The sequence below is a fragment of the Scyliorhinus torazame genome, chromosome 3 (genome assembly GCF_047496885.1).
Source record: "Scyliorhinus torazame isolate Kashiwa2021f chromosome 3, sScyTor2.1, whole genome shotgun sequence".
NCBI classification, from domain to species: Eukaryota; Metazoa; Chordata; class Chondrichthyes; order Carcharhiniformes; family Scyliorhinidae; genus Scyliorhinus; species Scyliorhinus torazame.
In genome coordinates, this window is record NC_092709.1 from 142069680 (window position 1) to 142093460 (window position 23781).

Sequence of the window (23781 nt, forward strand, 5' to 3'; positions counted from 1 at the left end):
CACGGGCAAGATGGTGGCCACCTTCGTCACTCCATGCGACGGGTCCGGGTTGGCATCCAGGTTTTGGGGAGGGGCTTGGGGAGGGGGTGGCATGGGCGGATCAGGGCACAGCCCATCGTCTGTACTAATCATCAAACACCAATCTATTCTAATCCCATTTTCCAACACTTGGTCCATTGCCTGGTATACTGTGGCATTTCAAGTGCTCATCTGAATGTTTCTTAAATGTTGTGAGGGTTCCCGCCTCTACTACCCTTTCAGGCAGTGAGTTCCAGATTCTTACCACATTCTGGGTGAAAACATTGTCCTCAAATCTCCTCTAAATTTCCTGCCACTTTCTGTAAATCTATACTCCCTGGTTATTGACCCCTCTCTATCCTCTGTACCCTTTCTTGTGCAGTCACAGCCTTCCTATAGTGGGGTGACCAGACTGCACACAGTACTATAGCTGTGACCTAATGAGTGGTATGTCCAGCTTCATCATAACCTCCCTGCTCTTATATTCAATGCCTTGGCTAATAAAGGCAAATATCCCTTTATCCTAACCACCTTATCTACCCACCCTGCTACCTTTAGGGATCTTTGGACATGCACCCCGAGGTCCCTCTAGTCCTCTGTCCTTCCTAGAGTCCTCCCATTAATTGTGTATTCCCTTGCATTCTTTGTCCTCCCAAAATGGACCACCTCACACTTTTCAGGGTTAAATTCCATTTGTCACTGTTCTGCCCACCTGAACTGCCCATCTATTTCATCCTGTAATCTAAAGTTTTCCTCCTCATTATTTACCATACCACAATTTGTTGTGTCAGCTGCTCATACCTCCAACATTCACGTCCAGATCATTAATATACACTACAAACGGCAAGAGACCCAGCACTGATCCCTGCGGAACAACACTGGACACAGGCATCCAGTCACAAAAACAACCTCCAACAGGGCAGCACGGTGGCGCAGTGGGTTAGCCCTGCTGCCTCACGGCGCTGAGGTCCCAGGTTTGATCCTGGCTCTGGGTTACTGTCCGTGTGGAGTTTGCACATTCTCCCTGTGTTTGCGTGGGTTTCACCCCCACAACCCAAAGATGTGCCGGGTAGGTGGATTGGCCACGCTAAATTGCCCCTTAATTAGAAACAATGAATTGGGTACACTAAAAGAATTTTTTTTTTTAAAAACAACAACCTTCAACCATCACCCTCTGCCTCCTGCCACTAAACCAATGTTGGATCCAATTTGTCAAATTGCCCTGGATCTCATGGGCTCACCCCTTCTTGACCGACTGAGGAGGTTTGGATTCAGAAGGGACAGCTCATTACTCCTCACCCACTCATTACCCATTTTTAGAATCAATTTTCCCTATGTCCCTCAAGACCATAAGATATAGGAGCAGAATTACGCCATCCCGGCCATCGAGTCTGCTCTGCCATTCTTAGAATTTACAGCGCAGAAGGAGGCCATTCGGCCCATCGAGTCTGCACCGGCTCTTGGAAAGGGCACCCGACCATGGCCCACACCTCCACCCTATCCCCTTAACCCAGTAACCCCACCCAACATGAAGGGCAGTTTTGGACACTAAGGGCAATTTAGCATGGCCAATCCACCTAACCTGCACATCTTTGGACTGTGGGAGGAAACCGGAGGAAACCCTCGCACACACGGGGAGGATGTGCAGACTCCGCACAGACAGTGACCCAAGCCGGAATCGAACCTGGGACCCTGGAGCTGTGAAGCAATTGTGCTAACCACTATGCTACCATGTTGCCCTAAATTGAATCATTGAATTCGCTCATTCAATATTTCTCCTCCCCATTCTCTTGCCTTCTCCCCATAGCCCCTGATTCCCTGATAATTAATCAAAAATCTATCTATCTCTGCCTTAAATACTGTCAGTGACTTGGCCTCCACAGCCTTCTGCGGCAAAGAGTTCCACAGAACCCTGTGGCTGAAGAAATTCTTCCTCATCTCAGTTTTAAAGGATCGTCTCTTCAGTCTGAGGCTGTGCCCCCGGTTCTAATTTCTCTATCCAGGCCTCTCAGTCTTCTGTAAGTTTCAATGAGATCCCCCCTCATCCTTCTAAACTCCATCGAGTACAGACCCAGAGACCTTAACCGCTCCTCATATGACAAATCCTTCATTCCAGGGAGCATTCTTGTGAACCTCCTCTGGATCCCCTTCAAGGCCAGCACATCCTCTCTTAGATACGGGGCCCAAAACTGTTCACAATACTCCAAATGGGGTCTGACCAGAGCCTTATACAGCCTCAACAGTACATCCCTGCTCCTGTATTCTAGCTCTCTCGACATGAATGCTGACATTCCTCCCCCATTGGCACTTCAGTTCATGGACCCTTGGTTCCTGGTGTTCCAAATTATATATTTTTCACCATCACCAGCAACAATGGGAATAATTTCATCCGCCATGTCTGGAAGAAGGCCTAAGAGAAGCTTCCAGAAGCCAGCCACCTGTATCTGTTGACAGAAATCAACATGTCTTGTCTTGGCAGATATTCCCACTGGTGGATGTCCCTCATTGCAGAGACAACATTGACTGAATTCACTGACTCAGTCAGTGATTAGTACTTAGTGCTTAGATGTAGTAACTGTTGTGATATAAACAAACCAAAGAGCCAATGAGACAGTGTGTTGGCTGTTTTTTTTATTGGGTTGTTCCAAGAACTTACTTTGCTATTGAAAGCTGCAATTTAATTGTTGCTAAAATGTAAGACCTAAAAAAAAAGGCCTTCAAGTTATTAAACACTATCTCAGAGAATTGACATAATTGATTGTAAATGTACTTTAGGTTTATAAAACCACCTTAATTCAGAAATGGTTTTTTTTTGTAGACATAAGGTAAACCTTAGCTTTTTAATGTGTCTCTGTTTTGAAATTCAAACTGTAACTGCTGCTGTGGCAAAGTCAGATCTTGCACGTCACATTTAGATTGTGGTTAGAAAACATTAACATTTACCATTCCCTCCACAGATGATCATATTTCTCACATTTTCACTCAGACAGATGAGTCACGTCAGGATGTTGAAGGGGATAATCACTGTGTCTACCGTAACATTGAGGTTGCAGAATCTTACGCTGGCCCCCAGCTCTGTTTCCCTCTCACTCCTGCACATGTAGCTACCTTACTGGAGGCCTTTAAAAACAAACAAGTAAGTATTCAGAGAAAAAAAAATCAGGGGTGCGGTTCCAGCGGCCTCCTCGTGACCGCCTTGGTGACGGCGATGATGGCATTGAATCTCGAGAGGTCATCCGAACATCACGAGACGTCGCAATCTGGATCTCACCCTCACTGGGCGAGATCCAGATATACATATTTAACTGAGCTTTTAGGCTCATTTAATATGTCTGTGCAGGATTCCTGTACCCGGGAACTAAGGGAGGCCTGGATCGGGCGTTGTTTAGTATTGATCCACGCAAGCGTGGACCAGGCCTAACAGCACTTGTGGGGGAGGCCAGGAGGGGTGGGGTGGGGGAGGGGGTACCCTGGGGGGGGGGGGGGGGTACCCTAGGCCATTGGAGACCCCTGGGGGGTTCCCCTAGGCCATTGGAGACCCCTGGGGGGGTTCCCCTAGGCCATTGGAGACTGCTGGGTGGTTAGGGACAGGGCAGGGTGTCCCTGGGCACCTTGGCACTGCCAGCATGGCACCTTGACACTGCTACCCAGGCACTGGTAAGGCACCCAGGTGGCATTGGCAGTGACACTGGTAGGAGAAGTGCCAGGGTGGCACTGCCCAGGGTTCTGGGCCTGAAGGGGGTCATGCCCATGAAAGGGATAATGAAGGAGAGTATGAAGCGTGGGAGGGAGAGGGGTGTGAAGAGCGGGTGTGAAGGGACCAACAGAAAGTTGGAGAGGTTAAGGGTGGAGATCCTGAAAGTGGGGCCCCAAAGGTGGGGGGAGATGGGGAGGCCTGAAAATGAGGGACCTTCAGTGATGTGTCCTCACTTGGTGATTGTGGTGGTGGGGGGGGGGGGGGGGGGGGGGGGGGGGTACTGCCCATGTGTGCAGGGGATGACATTGCCCATGGGTGGGGAATGTGAGGGACCCTCAAACTCACTTAGGAACCCGTCTCACCGGCGAGTTCAGCTCCTCAGTGTTCAAAAAGTTTCTGTGTAGACTAGACCAGGGAGAAACTCCCCAAGGCCCGAGAACATGACTGGTGTGATTGAATAGAGGTGTAGATCTCACCCATAAAGCCGGTGAGAAACACCCTGTCAAACCGCCCAAAATGACACTTAGAAATATTTTGGTTGAATCGTGTTCCAGATTTTTTTTGAGGTACGACAAAGTCTAATATCACTAAACGGGACATCAGGGGCGCGATTCTCCACTCCCACGCCGGTTGGGAGAATCGCCTGGGCCGCCAAAATTTCCAGGGACGCCGGTCCGACACCCTCCCACGATTCTCCCAAGCGGCGGGAACGGCCTGGTCGAGTTTCGCGGGCCGCGGGCCAGAGAATCGCCGGAGACACCCAAAATGGCGATTCTCCGGCACCCACGCTATTCTGAGGCCCGGATGGGCGGGGCGGCCAGGCCAAAACGGCGGGTTCCCCCGGCGCCGTCCACACCTGGTCGCTGCAGCGTGAACGCTGGGGGGGCGGCCTGTGGGGGGGCGAGGGGGGATCCTGCACCGGGCTTCTCCTGGAATTTTGGGTGGCCCGCGATCGGTGCCCACCGATCGTCGGGCCGTCCCCTCTGAAGGAGGACCTCCTTCCTTCCGCGGCCCCGCATGATGCGTCCCCCATCTTCTTGCGGGCCGGATTTAGAGAGGACGGCAACCACGCATGCGCGGATAACGTCCGTTATGTGGCGCCGGCCATGTCATCTATGCGGTGCCGCTTTTACGCGGGCGATAAGGCCTGGCGCATGTAGATGACGCGGCCCCGATCCTGGCCCATTGTCAGGGCCTAAATCGGTCGGGACCGGGGCCGTTCCTGGCTGTCGTGAACCTAGACGGCGTTCACGACGGCGCGGCCACTTCGGCGTGGGAGTGGAGAATCCCGCCCCTTTGTTTGATGACACAGCAGATGAAATATAATGTGAGGTAATCCACTTTGGTAGAAGGAACAGATGTGGAGAGTATCCTAAATAGTAAGAAATTTGAAAGTGCAGATGTATAAAGGGGTCTGGATGTCCTTGTCCATTAGTGACTGAGGGCTAACATTCTGGTGCAGCAAGCTATTAAGAAGGTTAATGGAATGTTAGCCTTTATGACAAGAGGATTTGAGCACAGGAGTTGTGAAGTCTTGCTTCAATGGGGCTTGGTTAGACCATGCCTGGAGTACTATATGCACTTTTGGTTCCCTTACCTCAGAAAGGATATTGTTGCCATAGAAAAGGGCAGCGAAGGTTCACCAGACGTGTCCTGGGGATGGTGGGTCTGTCTTATGTACGAGGCAAGTCAAAGAGATCTAGGAGTACAGGTCCACAGGTCATTGAAAGGGGCAACACAGGTGGAGAAGGTAGTCAAGAAGGCATACGGCATGCTTGCCTTCATTGGCCGGGGCATTGAGTATAAGAATTGGCAAGTCATGTTGCAGCTGTATAGAACCTTAGTTAGGCCACACTTGGAGTATAGTGTTCAATTCTGGTCACCACACTACCAGAAGGATGTGGAGGCTTTAGAGAGGGTGCAGAAGAGATTTACCAGAATGTTGCCTGGTATGGAGGGCATAAGCTATGAGGAGCGATTGAATAAACTCGGTTTGTTCTCACTGGAACAAAGGAGGTTGAGGGGCGACCTGATAGAGGTATACAAAATTATGAGGGGCATAGACAGAGTGGATAGTCAGAGGCTTTTCCCCAGGGTAGAGGGGTCAATTACTAGGGGGCATAGGTTGAAGGTGAGAGGGGCAAGGTTTAGAGTAGATGTACGAGGCAGGTTTTTTACGCAGAGGGTAGTGGGTGCCTGGAACTCACTACCGGAGGAGGTAGTGGAAGCAGGGACGATAGGGACATTTAAGGGGCATCTTGACAAATATATGAATAGGATGGGAATAGAAGGATACGGACCCAGGAAGTGTAGAAGATTGTAGTTTAGTCGGGCAGTATGGTCGGCACGGGCTTGGAGGGCCGAAGGGCCTGTTCCTGTGCTGTACATTTCTTTGTTCTTTGTTCTTATGAGGAGAGATTGGGCAAACTGGGTCTGTATTCTCTAGAGTTTTGAAGAATGAGAGGTGATCTCATTGAAACCTACAAAATACTGAAACTTCCCCAATATTGACTGGGACTCACTTAGTGCCAGGGGCTTAGACGGGACGTAGTTTGTAAGGAGCATCCAGGAGGGCTTCTTAAAACAATATGTAGACAGTCCAACTAGGGAACGGGCGGTACTGGACCTGGTATTGGGGAATGAGCCCGGCCAGGTGGTAGATGTTTCAGTAGGGGAGCATTTCGGTAACAGTGACCACAATTCAGTAAGTTTTAAAGTACTGGTGGACAAGGATAAGAGTGGTCCGAGGATGAATGTACTAAATTGGGGGAAGGCTATTTATAACAATATTAGGCGGGAACTGAAGAACATAGATTGGGGGCGGATGTTTGAGGGCAAATCAACATCTGACATGTGGGAGGCTTTCAAGTGTCAGTTGAAAGGAATACAGGACAGGCATGTTCCTGTGAGGAAGAAAGATAAATACGGCAATTTTCGGGAACCTTGGATGACGAGTGATATTGTAGGCCTCGTCAAAAAGAAAAAGGAGGCATTTGTCAGGGCTAAAAGGCTGGGAACAGACGAAGCCTGCGTGGAATATAAGGAAAGTAGGAAGGAACTTAAGCAAGGAGTCAGGAGGGCTAGAAGGGGTCACGAAAAGTCATTGGCAAATAGGGTTAAGGAAAATCCCAAGGCTTTTTACACGTACATAAAAAGCAAGAGGGTAGCCAGGGAAAGGGTTGGCCCACTGAAGGATAGGCAAGGGAATCTATGTGTGGAGCCAGAGTAAATGGGCGAGGTACTAAATGAATACTTTGCATCAGTATTCACCAAAGAGAAGGAATTGGTAGATGTTGAGTCTGGAGAAGGGGGTGTAGATAGCCTGGGTCACATTGTGATCCAAAAAGACGAGGTGTTGGGTGTCTTAAAAAATATTAAGGTAGATAAGTCGCCAGGGCCTGATGGGACCTACCCCAGAATACTGAAGGAGGCTGGAGAGGAAATTGCTGAGGCCTTGACAGAAATCTTTGGATCCTCGCTGTCTTCAGGGGATGTCCCGGAGGACTGGAGAATAGCCAATGTTGTTCCTCTGTTTAAGAAGGGTAGCAAGGATAATCCCGGGAACTACAGGCCGGTGAGCCTTACTTCAGTGGTAGGGAAATTACAGGAGAGAATTCTTCGAGACAGGATCTACTCCCATTTGGAAGCAAATGGACGTATTAGTGAGAGGCAGCACGGTTTTGTGAAGTGGAGGTCGTGTCTCACTAACTTGATAGAGTTTTTCGAGGAGGTCACTAAGATGATTGATGCAGGTAGGGCAGTAGATGTTGTCTATATGGACTTCAGTAAGGCCTTTGACAAGGTCCATCATGGTAGACTAGTACAAAAGGTGAAGTCACACGGGATCAGGGGTGAGCTGGCAAGGTGGATACAGAACTGGCTAGGCCATAGAAGGCAGAGAGTAGCAATGGAGGGATGCTTTTCTAATTGGAGGGCTGTGACCAGTGGTGTTCCACAGGGATCAGTGCTGGGACCTTTGCTCTTTGTCGTATATATAAATGATTTGGAGGAAAATGTAACTGGTCTGATTAGTAAGTTTGCAGACGACACAATGGTTGGTGGAATTGCGGATAGCGATGAGGACTGTCGGAGGATACAGCAGGATTTAGATTGTCTGGAGACTTGGGCGGAGAGATGGCAGATGGAGTTTAATCCGGACAAATGTGAGGTAATGCATTTTGGAAGGTCTAAGGCAGGTAGGGAATATACAGTGAATGGTAGAACCCTCAAGAGTATTGAAAGTCAAAGAGATCTAGGAGTACAGGTCCACAGGTCATTGAAAGGGGCAACACAGGTGGAGAAGGTAGTCAAGAAGGCATACAGCATGCTTGCCTTCATTGGCCGGGGCATTGAGTATAAGAATTGGCAAGTCATGTTGCAGCTGTATAGAACCTTAGTTAGGCCACACTTGGAGTATAGTGTTCAATTCTGGTCACCACACTACCAGAAGGATGTGGAGGCTTTAGAGAGGGTGCAGAAGAGATTTACCAGAATGTTGCCTGGTATGGAGGGCATTAGCTATGAGGAGCGGTTGAATAAACTCGGTTTGTTCTCACTGGAACGAAGGAGGTTGAGGGGAGACCTGATAGAGGTATACAAAATTATGAGGGGCATAAACAGAGTGGATAGTCAGAGGCTTTTCCCCAGGGTAGAGGGGTCAATTACTAGGGGGCATAGGTTTAAGGTGAGAGGGGCAAGGTTTAGAGTAGATGTACGAGGCAAGTTTTTTACGCAGAGGGTAGTGGGTGCCTGGAACTCGCTACCGGAGGAGGTAGTGGAAGCAGGGACGATAGGGACATTTAAGGGGCATCTTGACAAATATATGAATAGGATGGGAATAGAAGGATACGGACCCAGGAAGTGTAGAAGATTGTAGTTTAGTCGGGCAGCATGGTCGGCACTGGCTTGGAGGGCCGAAGGGCCTGTTCCTGTGCTGTACATTTCTTTGTTCTTTTGTTCTTTGTTGAAAGGAATTGATGGGTCGAACAGGTAAGATGTTTCCCTTGGTTCGGGCAAAATTTCAAAATAAGTGGGAAGCCACTTAAGATGGAGATGAGGAGAAATTTATTTCCAGAGAGGGCTGTGATTCTCTACCCCAGAAGACTACAGAAGCTCAGTCATTGAATGCGTGTCAAGGCATTGAAGTGTCTGATCAGCTATGATCGTATTAAATTGTGGAGCAGGCTCAACAGGCTGGAAGGCCTACTCCTGTTCCTATGATGGACAGACAATCTGATATTGCCTGTTTTAGACCAGCACTGAAGAGGTAAAGTGCTATAAAAAGTCATTGAAAAAACTGAAGAAGTTAAATGCAAGTCAGAGGTCGTCCATTATACCAAAGTTTATTTCTAAAAAGATGTCCCAGTATCGGACCAGAAAGCAATGTTCATCAAAACTGAGACAGAACAAAAGAGATGTTTTGGATCCTTAAAGAAATAATCATAAGGCAAAGGGCTGGAGAGGGACTTTTTCCTGGAGGGGTGGTTTGCCAGCTGACATGAGTTGAAGGAGGAAGCAGGTCTTGGGGTGTCAGAAGCGTTCTGGTATTTTCAGGTGCGGGTTTTGTGCGGGCATTTCTGACATTTCCGGAGGCACCGCCATCTACCTGGCTGGAAAGGTAACTCTCCTGTGCGGGGTCGGAGGAGGGCAGCACATCTGGGCGGATCATGGGGGAAGAGCAGGTATCGGCGGAGGAAGTGAAGGCCAGGCGAGAGGAGGAGCTGGGGCCCATTTTGGAGGATGAGGTGTGGAGTGAGACCCTTCGTAGAGTGAATGCAATGTCATCTTGCGCGAGGTTGAGTTTTATTCAGCTGAAAGAGGTGTTTAGGACACACCTCAAGGGGGCCAGGATGAGTCAATTTCTTGGAGGGGTTGAGGATAAGTGTGAGCGTGCTCAAGAGCACCTGTGCCCCTCCCCCCCTCCCCCATCTGACCCATAAATACCCCAGCTCCTTTGCCATACCTGACTTAGCTAATGACTTGGGACTCGACCTATCCATCCTGGGGCCTAGCATACAATTGAAGTCGCCCCCCCCCCTCCCATTAGCAAATAATGCAAATCCAGACTGGGAATGGACTCCCACATCTTTTTTTTAAATTCTGCATTGTTCCAGTTGGGCACATATATGTTCACAAAGAGTGGCACGCTGGCACAGTGGTTCGCACTGCTGCCTCACGGCACCGAGGACTCGGTTTCAATCGCGGCCCTGTGTCACTGTCCATGTGGAGTTTGCACATTCTCCCCGTGTCTGCATGGATCTCACTCCCACAACCCAAAAAGATGAGCAGGGTAGGTGGATTGGCCACGCTAAATCGCCTCTTAATTGGAAAAAAAGAATTGGGTATTCTAAATTTATTTTTTTTAAATACCGATGTGAAACTGCTGGCTAAGGTGCTGGCCAGGCGACTGGAGGGGTACATGCAAGAGGTGATCTCTGAGGACCAGACCGGTTTTGTTAAGGGGCGGCAATTGTCGAGCAATATCAGGAGGCTGTTGAATGTGGTAATGACTCCTCTGGGGGTAAAGCGCCGGAAGTTATTATATCAATGGACGCAGAGAAGGCTTTTGATCACGTAGAATGGAGGTACTTGTTTGAGATCTTGGGGTGGTTTGGGTTTGGACCAACGTTCATTTTGTGGGTACCATTGTTGTATGCCGCCCCCATGGCAAATGTGAGGATGAAGACAATGAATTTGGGATATTTTCAGTTACATAGGTAGGGAGGCACAAGGCAGTGAGGCCCATTGTCCCCGCTGTTGTGTGCGCTGGCTATTAAGCCTTTGATTATTGCACTGTGGGTGTCAAGATAGTGGAAGGGCATTAAAGGGGAGATAGGGAGCAGAGGGTGTTGTTGTATGCAGACGATCTGTTAGTACACTTATCAAACCCACTGGAGTGTATGGGAAAATAATGGACTTATTAGGGAAGTTTGGTATCAATTCTGGATATAAATTGAATGGGGCAAAGAGTGAGGTGTTCCCAGTAAATGCCCAGGGGAGGAGTGCTAATTTGGAACCCTGCCATTCAAGCTGGCCAAGACAAGGTTTCAGTATCTGGGACTTCAGGTGGCCCGTGACTGGGCCACAATGCACAAGAGGACCGTGGCCAGTTTGGTAAAGGGGATGAAAGGGGATCTGAAGAGGTGGGATGCCCTACCAGTGTGCTTAGCAGGGAGGGGGCAAACCGTAAAGATGAACATAATCCCAAGGTTTTTATTTTGTTTTCCAGTCCCTTCTGACATTTCTTCCAAAGGCGTTCTTTAGGAGGGCAGAAAAGCTAATCTCGGAATTTGTATGGGCAAGCAAGAGGCCCAGCGTATGGGGGGCTTTTTAGCAGAGAGGGCAGGTAGGGGTGGGCTGGCGCTGCCAAACCTGCTATACTATTATTGGGCAGAAAATGTGGATTAAGTGCGACTGTGGTGGGGAGAAGGGAGGTCGGAATGGATACAGGTGGGGGAGGCCTACTGTGTGGGTGTATGCGTAAGGATCTTGGATGGGGGCTATGTCGGTTCTGGCACCAATATGCGGGAATCATAGGTTCATACCAGCAAGGATAGATGTGACGTACAGGAGTTAGCATAGGGAAGGGATAGAGCTGGTAAGGAATTTGTTCGTAGAAGGGAGGTTCATGAGGCTGGAAGAGTTGCAGAAGAATTTCCAGCTGCCGAGGGGGGTGAATTTAGAAACATACAGGTGCGGGATTTTGTGCATAAGGAGCTCCCCTTGTTTCCTCAGTTGTCAAAGTCTACACTACTGGATCATTTGTTAGCTCGGAGACCTGAGGGAAGGGAAGATTGCAGACAATTATGGGTGGTTGTTGGAAACGGAGAAGGCGCCAGTGGAAGAGATGAGACAGAAAGGGGAGGAGGAGCTGGGGATAGAGCTGATGGTGGGGGTGGGGGAAGGGCACCTGGAGTGAATTCGACATGCCAGGATGAATGTGGTGCATAGGATCCGTATAGCGCAGGCTCATATGAGCATGCTCTTCCCCGAGGTTGAGGACAAATGTGAGAGATGAGCAAGTGGGCCTACGAATCATATCCATATGTTGCAGTCTTGCCCGAAGATGGGGGGATTCTGGATTCCGATCTTCCGAGATACTGTCGGAGAGCCATTTAACTAGAGAAAAGTTACAGCACAGAAGGCGGCCATTCGGCCCACCTTGGCCATGCCGTGCATCTTGCCCATGATTCTTTGGGGGTGAGGATGGCAGCATGTCCATTGGTGGTGATCTTCGGAGTTTCAGAGCTGCCGGAGCTACTGGAGGGAGGGGGACCGATATTGTGGCCTTCGCCGCTCTGATTGTCCAGAGGGAAATGCTCCTGGGATGGAGGTTGGTGGCACCACCGAGGGTGTCGGCATGGTTGGCGGATATGGCGGAGTTCTTATGATTGGAGAAAATTAAATTTGAGGGTCAGAAGAAGGATGTAAAGTAAGATGGATCAGTTCTGGGTCCTCTGCTGTTTGTGATTTTCATTAATGACTTGGATGAGGGAGTTGAAGGGTGGGTCAGTAAATTTCCAGACGATACGAAGATTGGTGGAGTTGTGGATAGTGAGGAGGGCTGTTGTCAGCTGCAAAGAGACATAGATAGGATGCAGAGCTGGGCTGAGAAGTGGCAGATGGAGTTTAACCCTGAAAAGTGTGAGGTTGTCCATTTTGGAAGGACAAATATGAATGCAGAATACAGGGTTAACGGTAGAGTTCTTGGCAATGTGGAGGAGCAGAGAGATCTTGGCGTCTATGTTCATAGATCTTTGAAAGTTGCCACTCAAGTGGATAGAGCTGTGAAGAAGGCCTATGGTGTGCTGGCGTTCATTAACAGAGGGATTGAATTTAAGAGCCGAGAGGTGATGATGCAGCTGTACAAAACTTTGGTAAAGCCACATTTGGAGTACTGTGTACAGTTCTGGTCGCCCCATTTTAGGAAGGATGTGGAAGCTTTGGAAAAGGTGCAAAGGAGATTTACCAGGATGTTGCCTGGAATGGAGAATAGGTCTTACGAGGAAAGGTTGAGGGTGCTAGGCCTTTTCACATTAGAACGGAGAAGGATGAGGGGCGACTTGATAGAGGTTTATAAGATGATCAGGGGAATAGATAGAGTAGACAGTCAGAGACTTTTTCCCCGGGTGGAACAAACCATTACAAGGGGACATAAATTTAAGGTGAATGTTGGAAGATATAGGGGGGATGTCAGAAGTAGGTTCTTTACCCAGAGAGTAGTGGGGACATGGAATGCACTGTCTGTGGAAGTAGTTGAGTCGGAAACATTAGGGACCTTCAAGCAGCTATTGGATAGATGCATGGATTACGGTAGAATGCTATAGTGTAGATTAATTTGTTCTTAAGGGCAGCACGCTAGCATTGTGGATAGCACAATTGCTTCACAGCTCCAGGGTCCCAGGTTCGATTCCGGCTTGGGTCACTGTCTGTGCGGAGTCTGCACATCCTCCCTGTGTGTGCGTGGGTTTCCTCCGGGTGCTCCGGTTTCCTCCCACAGTCCATAGATGTGCAGGTTAGGTGGATTGGCCATGATAAATTGCCCTTAGTGTCCAAAATTGCCCTTAGTGTTGGGTGGGGTTACTGGGTTATGGGGATAGGGTGGAGGTGTTGACCTTGGGTAGGGTGCTCTTTCCAAGAGCCGGTGCAGACTCGATGGGCAGACTGGCCTCCTGCACTGTAAATTCTATGATAATCTATGATTAATCTAGGACAAAGGTTTGGCACAACATCGTGGGCCGAAGGGCCTGTTCTGTGCTGTATTTTCTATGTTCTATGTTCTATGTTCTATGGAGACTGTTTCTGTCTCTATTCAAAGATCTCTTTGTTGTCAACGCTGTCGCCAACGGGAGGGGCGTGTTGTGTTAGTTAAGGGTAGAAAAAGGGGAAAATAACAAACTGTTTGTTGGTTGTATCTTTGGTTGATTGTGTGATATGTTGGCTCTGTTTGGAATAAATATATTTTAAAACAAAAATATCGAGGGTGCGCTATTGGCTCAAAATCTACTAAATGCTAATTTGTGTGAAAGATCTTTTTCAATATAAATTGAGAGTACCCAATTAATTTTTTCCCAATTAAGGTGCAATTTAATACGGCCAATACACCTAATCTTCAATCTTTGTGTCGTGGGAGTAAGACTCACTCAGACAAGGGGAGAATGTGCAAACTCCACACAGACAGTGACCCGGGGCCGGGATCGAACCAGGGCCCTCGGCGCTGTGAGGCAGCAGATAAGGTTACAACAGTCTGCCCCATTTTTGTGCTCCACACTCATGTCCAATATAACTCTGTGCCACAACAATGACCTTCAAATTTTTGGCCTCATTGAAATATGGTAAAAAGCAAACATTTCTAAACACAGATCATTGTTAGAATTTTTCTTTGTCTTTAATATTAATTTCAGTAAATTAAAAGTTATTTCCTTACAGGATCATTGGGAATGAATGTTAATGAAAGATAGTAAAGTGACAAGTTTATTATGAATAAATGAAGGCAATGAGGGCAGTAGGGCGGCACAGTGGCACAGTGGTTAGCACTTCTGCCTCACAGCACCAGGGACACAGGCTCGATTCCGTGACTGTCTGTGTGGAGCTTGCATGTTCTCCCCATGTCTGTGTGGGTTTAGTCCGTGTGCTCCGGTTTCCTCCCACAGTCCAAAGATGTACAGGTTAGGTGGATTGGCCATCCAAATTGTCCCTTAGTGTCCAAAAGGGTGGGTAGAGTTATGGGGACAGGATGGAGGCGAGGGCCTAGGCAACGTGCTCTTTTGGAGGATCGGTGCAGACTCAGTGGGTAAAATGGCCTGCTTCTGTGCTGGAGGGATTCTATGATTTCATAAATACTTCAGACCAGTGCCATATGAATTATATAAAAGGTTCTATAAAAGGGAATGATTTGGAGTATATTTTTATAAGTTAAAAACGATTTAAGGATGACTTTGTACCTTCAAGCACATGAATCTATTGCCGAGGATCAACTTTCAAATATGTTCACAAAGATGTTCTTGCAATTACTCATACTCCCTCCGTTTCTCTCAGTAGCAGCTCCATGGTCGCTATGTATTACAGCTTCTGAATGAAACCAGGAAACATCTGGAGCATCTGCCAAATATCAACCATGTGTCTACCTGTTATGGTAAAGAGATTACAATCTGTGGTAAGAAATTATTTCATTTCCAGTTTACACTTTCACTCAAATGAAAAAGATTACAGAATCTGTATGACCTCTCGGTTAATTGTTTTCCAAATCCGAGATATATTTAGAACAATAATTCAGTTTGAGTGCTTTACAAGGCTTGAGCATTTTTGAGAGCTTTGGGTGACAGTACAAATCACAAGAGCAGGATTGATGCATTTGTGAACGTTACTGTGATTGGATTGGATTGGATTTGTTTATTGTCACGTGTACCGAGGTACAGTGAAAAGTATTTTTCTGCGAGCAGCTCAACAGATCATTAAGTACATGGGAAGAAAAGGGAAGAAAAGAAAGTACATAATAGGGCAACACAAGGTACACAATGTAACTACAAAAGCACTGGCATCGGATGAAGCATAGGTTTTGTCAGAGTTGCATTTCACCCTGATGTGGTTGTTTCAGATCAGATTAGAATCCGAGAATGCAATCGGGTCTGTGTCGCACCTTCCGAGTGAAACCCTTTAGTCCTGCTTCCCTGCCCCCTTTCCCTGAAATCCACCCCCCCCCCCCCCCCCAAGCAATGAGACACAGAAATGACTGGGCGGTTAGTTCCAAGTGGTGGGATGTGGAACTGCACCTGCAGCTGCAGCAACTGTCACCTCGACTTGCTTTGTAGTACCAGAGAACGTGGCCTTGAAAAGCAGGCCACTGGCCTTTGGAAGTGGAATGCACTTTGTACTTAAATGGCCAGAACAGGCAGTTAGTAAAAGGAAACAGCATGATAACCCTACCCAACCCATGTGCAAGTTACTTAAAATAAGCCTCTCATTCTTTATATTTAAGGTCTTGATTCCTGTCTTGACTTCCCCCTCCGGCAGCAAGCCAAGTTCGGTTGGGGCCTGTTCATGCTCTTTGCCTTTGGTGTACCAGCTCTGATATTACCCATGGTCCTCAGTAGCTGGGCCATCCATCCCTCTCTAACATTGCCTTCTAAGCAAGAGGGCGATGTGTCAATCAGTTTGCGGTTAATTTTAATTGTTGCCGCAAGCGTAAAGTGGCTGAAATTGGGTTGGTAAAATTGTCTCCAGTCTACCTTTCCATTGACCACCTTTGAGTCTGGTAGTTACCGACTGCCAGAAGATGGGCGAAATGGTCCCACATAACGATGGAGCTTGCTATGACAGTCTTTTGAAGACACTGATGGCTATTTGGCTGTGTGAAACGTAGTGGTCGGGGGTCTGTGTTGGTGGAGCTAGTGATGCAGGTCACCCCATACAATTTTCAGGTGGCTCTTTAAATTGGCAATCCTGCTGTTTTGAACAGGATGATGATACACCTGCAGCTTGGAGTTCTACCATGGTTGTGCCATCCCAATTGACATTTTCAGATACAAAATAAGCAAAATGTGCACTGTGTTTGTTACGCCTATTTGTACCTTAAGGATCTAACAGACTTTTTGGGGAGGTATTTGTTGTGTGGTCAGGAAAACAGCTTTGATTCTTGGCTTCAGAGATATATTTTGGTCTGCTGTTGGTCTATGTTCAATACTTCCAAGACCAGCTCCCAAATCCACACCCCATTCCCCATCTCCCTGTGGGAGCTAGCTGAATTCTTGCCCTTTCACAACTGCCTATGTCTGTTTGATGCCTGTCGCCCGTAGTCAGATATATTCAAATGAAGCATGGGTCACCTGTCGAGCAGGTGGCATGTCTGATCACCTGACTTTGTCCACATTGCAAGCTGGAGTCAAAAATATTACCTTTCTGTAATAACCAGCATGGGACCTATTGTGTGGGATGATTGTTTTCCCCGTGCTCCTTGAGGAGTACGAGCTCCCCCGCTAGGGGCAGGGTAGCTTACCCGCACTTGTATAAAAGGTTGGCCAGTCTGGAACTGACTGACAAGAAAGAGAGTACCGAGTGCGATTTTACCGGTACTCTTGTATATAATTGTTGTAAAATAAATGTTGTTTACTTTTGCTTAGTTTGGTCTCCCCAAGCCTTTTTAAACCTTCCTAAAGGACAATGTCATAACCCCCACGAGGACGATGGGGAAACAATGATTGATCTTCCCGTGGGACTCACAGGAGTACAGATTTCCCAAGTAGGGGGCGGAAACCAACCACCTGGGGCTCGTTATGAGCTAAGTTTAATAACAGGCCCAACTCAGTGCCTGGCAAAACAAGACTTCCCAGCTAGGATTGCACTGAGAGTGAGATACTGCATGACCCAGACTGCTGTAAATATGTAAATAAATCCATCTTTGTTTACGACAGCTTTCCTCGGAGTTATTATAGACAGGAGATTATGAAGTGACTGGGACAATTCAACTCCAGTATAACTGGAAAACAATGTAGGCACTGTCTCTTGGGATTTATATTTTTTTAAACAGTGCCACTCAAACTCCATTCAGGAAATGATCTTTTTACGTCTTCTAAAGACACATTAGCCTCATGTTCAGGTGCGACCCCACATACTTTGGTCGCTCAGACATATTAGCATCCAGACTGTGGATGTTGACAGGCCTATTCAACCATAGCTGAACTCAATCCTGCCCTCACCTAAAGTCTGTGCACTCAACTTCCAGCAGGAGTTCCAGTTCTGGATGATTATTTTCCCCTTCTATATACTGAGGGCCTGGCGACAGGTGAGTGACCTGTTCCAGGAAAAAGAGCCTCACTCTTTTCATTTTCATTTCATTTCATTTCACTCTGGGAACATATGGAAATCTGCCTTGTGCACCATGAGGTGTGGGAAGAGAATCAACAACAATATACGGAGGGCAGTGAGACAAATTTTGTTCACCCTTATTCACGGCCCACTCTTGCTGACAATTGCAATCAGAATAAAGCATATGCTGGAGTCATTGGAAATTAGATTATTTCTTTTTTTTTTAACAAATAATTTTATTGAGGTATTTTTGGCATTGTAAACAGTAAAAATATACATTAGTGTGCAAATATCAATTCCAAAAACATAGTGCAAATAACAGTTCATCTGTCGCAAATAGACCGGCCTATTCTTCCCTCCTACTCTACACTATTCTACCCCCCCCCCTCCCACCCGCTGACGATTAATTCCCCGCAAAGAAGTCGATGAATGGTTGCCACCTCTGGGCGAACCCCGATAGTGATCCTCGTAAGGCAAACTTGATTTTTTTCCAAGCCGAGAAAACTTGCCATGTCCGACAGTCATACTTCGGTCTTTGGGGGCTTTGAGTCCCTCCAGGCCAACAGTATTCGTCGGCGGGCTACCAGGGAAGCAAAGGCCACAACGTCGGCCTCTATCCCCTCATGGACTCCCGGGTCCTCCGACACCCCAAAAATCGGCACCTCTGGACTCATCGCCACCCTTGTTTTCAGTACCCGGGACATGACGTCTGCAAATCCCTGCCAGTACCCCCTGAGTTTTGGGCACGCCCAGAACATGTGGACATGGTTCGCAGGTCCTCCTGCACATCTAGCACACTTGTCCTCCAGCCCAAAGAATTTACTCATCCGGGCCACCGTCATGTGGGCCCGGTGAACTACCTTGAACTGAATCAGGCCGAGCCTGGCACATATTGCGGTTGCATTTACCCTCCTCAGAGCGTCTGCCCATACGCCTCCCTCCAACTCCCCACCAAGCTCCTCCTCCCACTTGAGATTCAGTTCCTCGGTCCCTGTGTCCTCCGCTCCCATAAGCTCCTTATAAATATCCAAGACTCTCCCCTCTCCTACCTCTCTGCTGGAAACTACCCTGTCCTGAATCCCCCTTGGGGGAAGGCGTGGAAAGGACGGGACCCGTCTACGTATGAAATCCCGCACCTGCAAGTGCCGAAAGTCATTTCCCCTTGCCAGCCCGAACTTCTCCTCCAGTGCCCTCATGCTCGCGAAGCTCCCTTCCAGGAATAAGTCGGCCATCCTTCCCACCCCCGCCCTCCGCCAAGCTCGAAACCCGCCGTCCATCTTCCCTGGGACAAATCGGTGGTGGTCGCATATTGGGGACTAGACCGATGCTCCCATTTCCCCCGCATGCTTCCTCCATTGGCCCCAAATCCGCAGAGCCGCCACCACTAGGGCTGGTGGAGTACCTGGCCGGCGGGAGCGGCAGAGGAGCCGTTACCAGGGCTGCCAAGCTGGTGCCCCTGCACGAAGCAGCCTCCACCCGACCCCAACCCGACCCTGTACCCACCATCCATTTTCTTATCGTGGCTATGTTAGCCACCCAGTAGTAGTTGCTGAGGTTCGGCAACGCCAGTCCCCCCTCACTACGGTTCCGTTCCAGCATCCTCCTCTTTACCCGCGGAAACTTCCCCACCCAAACAAATCCTAGGATGATTTTATTGATCCTTTTAAAGAAGGACCGCGGAATGAAAATAGGGAGACACTGAAAAATAAACAGGAATCTCAGGAGGATCGTCATCTTCACCGTCTGTACTCTCCCCGCTAGTGACAGCGGGAGCGCATCCCATCTCCGAAACTCGCTCCTCATTTGCTCCACCAGCCTAGACAAGTTCAACTTATGCATCCTGCCCCAGTCCCGCCCCACTTGTATCCCTAAATACCTAAAACTTTCCCCAAGCAGCCTAAACGGTAGCTCCCTCAGCCTATTCTCCTGACCCCTCGCCTGCACCACAAACATCTCGTTCTTTGCCATGTTCAACTTGTACCCCGAAAACCGGCCAAATTCCCCTAGGATTTCCATAATCCCGTCCATCCCTGCCACTAGATCCGACACGTACAAAAGCAGGTCATCCGCGTAGAGCGAGACCTTGTGTTCTACCCCCCCCCCCCCCCCGGACCTTTATCCCGTTTTAATATCAGCAAGATGGTGGCTTGCGACATCGTCGGGGGTAACACCCCATTGCCCCTTGCCTCGTTAAACACCCTAACCAGCAACGGCCCACTATCCTCGAGAACATTTTGTAGAACTCCACTGGATACCCATCTGGCCCTGGGGCTTTACCCGACTGCATGGCCTTCAGGCCTCCCATTACTTCTTCAGCCCTAATCGGTACCCCCAGCCCCTCTTCCATCCCCCTGCCCACCTTTGGGAAGGTCAGTCCATCTAAGAAGCGCCTCATCCCCTCCAGCCCCGTTGGGGGTTCCGAAGTATAAAGCTTGCTGTAAATGTCCCTGAATACCCTGTTCAATCCTGCCGGGTCTCCAACCCGGTTCCCTGCCCTGTCCACTACCGTCCCTAATTCCCTGGCCGCCTCCCTCTTCCTAAGTTGCTGTGGAAGCATTCTGCTGGCTTTCTCCCCATACTCATACACCGCGCCCCTTACCTTTCTGAGCTGCTCTACGGCCTTCCCAGTGGATAGCGCCCCCAGCTCCGCCTGCAGTCTCCATCGTTCCCTAAGTAGCTCTGCCCTCGGGGACTCCGCATATTCCCTGTCCGTCTGTATCATCTCCTGAACCAGTCTGTCCATCTCCGCCCTGTCCGTTCTGTCCCTACGGGCTCGGATTGAGATCGGTTCCCCTCTCACCACTGCCTTCAGTGTCTCCCAGAGCACCGCTGCTGAGACTGCCCTGTATCGTTGACCTGCAGGTAGTTCTGCATGCATTTCCCCACTCTCTCACACACACCCTCATCTGCCAACAATCCCACCTCTAACCTCCATTGTGTGCGTCGATCAGCCATCCCCCTTCTTGGGCCCACCCCCTGCCCATGTGCCATGCCCTCCCCGGTCCGCCTCTTGGCAGCTCCCACCCCCGACCTCGTCCCTGTTACCTGGTTCAGTTCCCTCCCTCGTCAGCAGATTATGTCCCCCCCCCCCCGCCCCCGCTACAACCCCCTGTAACCTAACCCCTGCCATATACTGGCTGTATACCCCCCCCCCCCACCCCCCCCCCCCCACCTCGCTCCCGTTGACTAGCTCAAAGCAACTAGCCTGGTGACTCTCTACTCCGGCGCGACTATGTCTCCCACCTATTATCCCCCCCGCTCCCCTCCCCCCCCCCGCCCATCAACACCACTTCCCCAGAACAGCCCTGTTCGAGCAATCGCTCTGGGACCGAAACCGAGAGAAAACAAACAAAGAACAAAGCTCGCCCCACAATAGTGCAATTCAGACTGTATAATGAGGTAGGCGCTACCACCCACCCCCTCCCAACATTACCAGAAAAATAGCAAAAAGAACCCGTACAGCCCCCCAGCACCCAATAACTTAACCTTGAACTATGACTTTGGTTTTAACTTTAAAACTTTCAAACAGGCAAAAATAAACACAACACCCAAATTTGAAGTAAAAGAACATGCCGAATGACATCGCTAACACGAAGGGCAATCCACAAACAAATGCAAACATCCCTTGAAACACTCTAACTTGAGTCCATGGGTCCTCAGTTCGGCACCAGTCCATGCCCCTTCGCAAAGTCCATCGCTTCCTCCGGGTTGTCAAAATAATGTTGCTGTTCCCGGTATGTGGCCCAAAACCGCGCCGGAAAAAGTAGCCCGAACTTGACCTTTTTAAACAGGATCTCTTTAATTTGTCTGTAGGCTGCTCTCCTTCTGGCCACCTCCTGGCTCAGATCCTGATAGATGTGCAGGACACTGTTGTTCCATGAGCAGCTCTTTGTGTTCTTGGCCCACTGTAGGACCCGCTCCTTGGTTCACGAATCTATGGAACCTGGGGCGTCATTCTCCGACCCTCCGCCGGGTTGGAGAATCGCCGGAGGCTGCCGTGAATCCCGCCCCAGCTGGTTGCCGAAGTCTCCGGTACCGGATATTCGGCGGGGGCGGGAATCGGGCCGCGCCGGTTGGCGGGCCCCCCCCGCTGGATTCTCCGGCCCGGACGGGCCGAAGTCCCGCCGATAAATTGCCTGTCCCGCCGGCGTGGATTAAACCACCTTTTGAACGGCGAGACAAGGTGGCGTGGGCGGACTCCGGGGTTCTGGGGGGGGGCGTGGGGCGATCTGGCCCTGGGGGGTGCCCCCACGGTGGTCTGGCCCGCGATCGGGGCCCACCGATCCGCGGGCGGGCCTGTGCCGTGGGGGCACTCTTTCCCTTCCGCCTCCGCCACGGTCTCCACCATGGCGGAGGCGGAAGAGACTCCCTCCTCTGCGCATGCGTGGGAAACTGTCAGCGGCCGCTGACGCTCCCGCGCATGCGCCGCCCGGAGATGTCATTTCCGCGCCAGCTGGCGGGGCACCAAAGGCCGTTTCCGCCAGCTGGCGGGGCGGAAATTCGTCCGGCGTCGGCCTAGCCCCTCAATGTTGGGGCTTGGCCCCCAAAGATGCGGAGCATTCCGCAGCTTTGGGGCGGCGCGATGCCCGTCTGATTGGCGCTGTTTTGGGCGCCAGTCGGCAGACATCGCGCCGTTTTGGGAGAATTTCGCCCCAGTCCACCATCGCCCGGGAGGTGGGAGGGGGGGAGGGCACTCGCGGCTGCCTCGCCTTCACTCTGTGTGCCCTGTCCAGCTCCAACCGACGTGGGGAGAAATCATCTCCCACCAGCTTCTGCAGCATGTCTGCCACATACACCGTTGGCATCCACTCCCTCGATCCCCTCCGGGAGCCCAATGATTCTCAGATTCTGCCGGCGAGATCTATTTTCCAGGTCCTCCAGCGTGTCCATCAGCCTTGATTGTTGCTCCTTCAACTTTCTAATTTCCACTTCTGCTACCGTTTGGAAATCCGCCTGCTCCTCCACTGTCTTCTCCAATGCCTGGACCTTCTCATCCTGGGCGTCCAGCTTTTGGTCCAGTCGCTCCACCGCTTTCTGAAGCGATTCCAAATTATCCCACTTCAGTGCTGCAAAGCTCTCCTTCATGACCTTCAGCATGTTGTCCAGTGCTGCCTGGACCGTCCGTTCCGTGGTCCGTTCGTCGGCCATCTTTCCTCCCACTTGAACTTCCACACCACCTTTGTTCAGCCCCTTCCTCACCTGTTTTCGCTCCCTTCTACTCCTTAAGTCCATACAACTCTGTATGGATCCAGATCTACAGTGCTGTTGTTTTCCCCTCCAGCGCTCAAAAGTTCGAAAAAGTCGGGGGGAAAGGTCTAAAAGTCTGACCGGAGAGAGAGCCACCAAATGCACGACTTACTCCCTCATAGCCGCCACCGGAAGTCCGAATTTAGATTATTTCAGCATCTATGAAACATGTCATAATATACACCAGTATATCATGGTGCAGACACACACTGATCGACATACAGTGGGACCAATCAACATACACAACACCGCAGCCAATCACCAGTGAGAGCACACACACTATAAAGACAGGGGACATCAGAGTTCCCGCTCATTCGAGTAGCAGCTAGCTAGGAGCACAGAGCTCACAGCCTGCAACACAGACAGTCACCATGTGCTGAATGCATCAACTGGTTAGGACAAGGCAAAGGTCTTTAGTTAAAGCTGGTATCGTATTTACCCACACTTCAAGTATGTTTAAATAGTTAACCTTTTAATAAAATAGTGTTGCACTACTTCAAGTGTTGGTGACCTGTATGTGATCCAGAACACCCAACACATCATGATACCAGGAGTGGTTGCATACTAGCACTTCTTAGACCTACCTGCAAGTGATCTGTCTTCCGGCAGCATTCCGTCATTCTGCAACATGGACAACATCAGCCCGTCGCCGTCGCTCCGCATCGCTGGCAACCTCGGGGCCAACTGGAAGATTTTCAAACAGCGCTTCCAGCTCAACCTCGAAGCCATGGACAGGAATGGCGCCTCGGACACCAGAAATATTGCTCTTCTCCTCTCCACGGCCGGGGACCATGCCATCCATATTTTCAACTCTCTCACCTTTGCAGATGACGAAGACAAGACGAAGTTCAAGACGGTTCTCCTCAAATTTGACACTCACTGCAGCGTAGAGGTGAATGAAAGTTTTGAATGCTACGTGTTCCAGCAGCGTTTGCAGGGTAAGGACGAACCTTTCCAATCCTTTTTAATGCACCTCCGCATCCTTGCGCAATCTTGCAGCTATGGGACCACCTCCG

At 49.7% G+C, this 23781-nt stretch overlaps 1 protein-coding gene across 2 annotated transcripts in view; it reads left to right on the forward strand.

Annotated features, from left to right (window-relative positions):
• Nucleotides 1-23781, forward strand: part of LOC140408714 (serine/threonine-protein phosphatase with EF-hands 2-like) — a 105359-nt gene that overhangs the window by 53214 nt on the left and 28364 nt on the right. For both annotated transcript variants that reach the window (XM_072496308.1, XM_072496309.1), the window contains 2 exons: nucleotides 2976-3154; nucleotides 14756-14870. In XM_072496308.1, the coding sequence (XP_072352409.1) occupies nucleotides 2976-3154; nucleotides 14756-14870 (294 nt within the window). The remainder of the gene's footprint in view (nucleotides 1-2975; nucleotides 3155-14755; nucleotides 14871-23781) is intronic.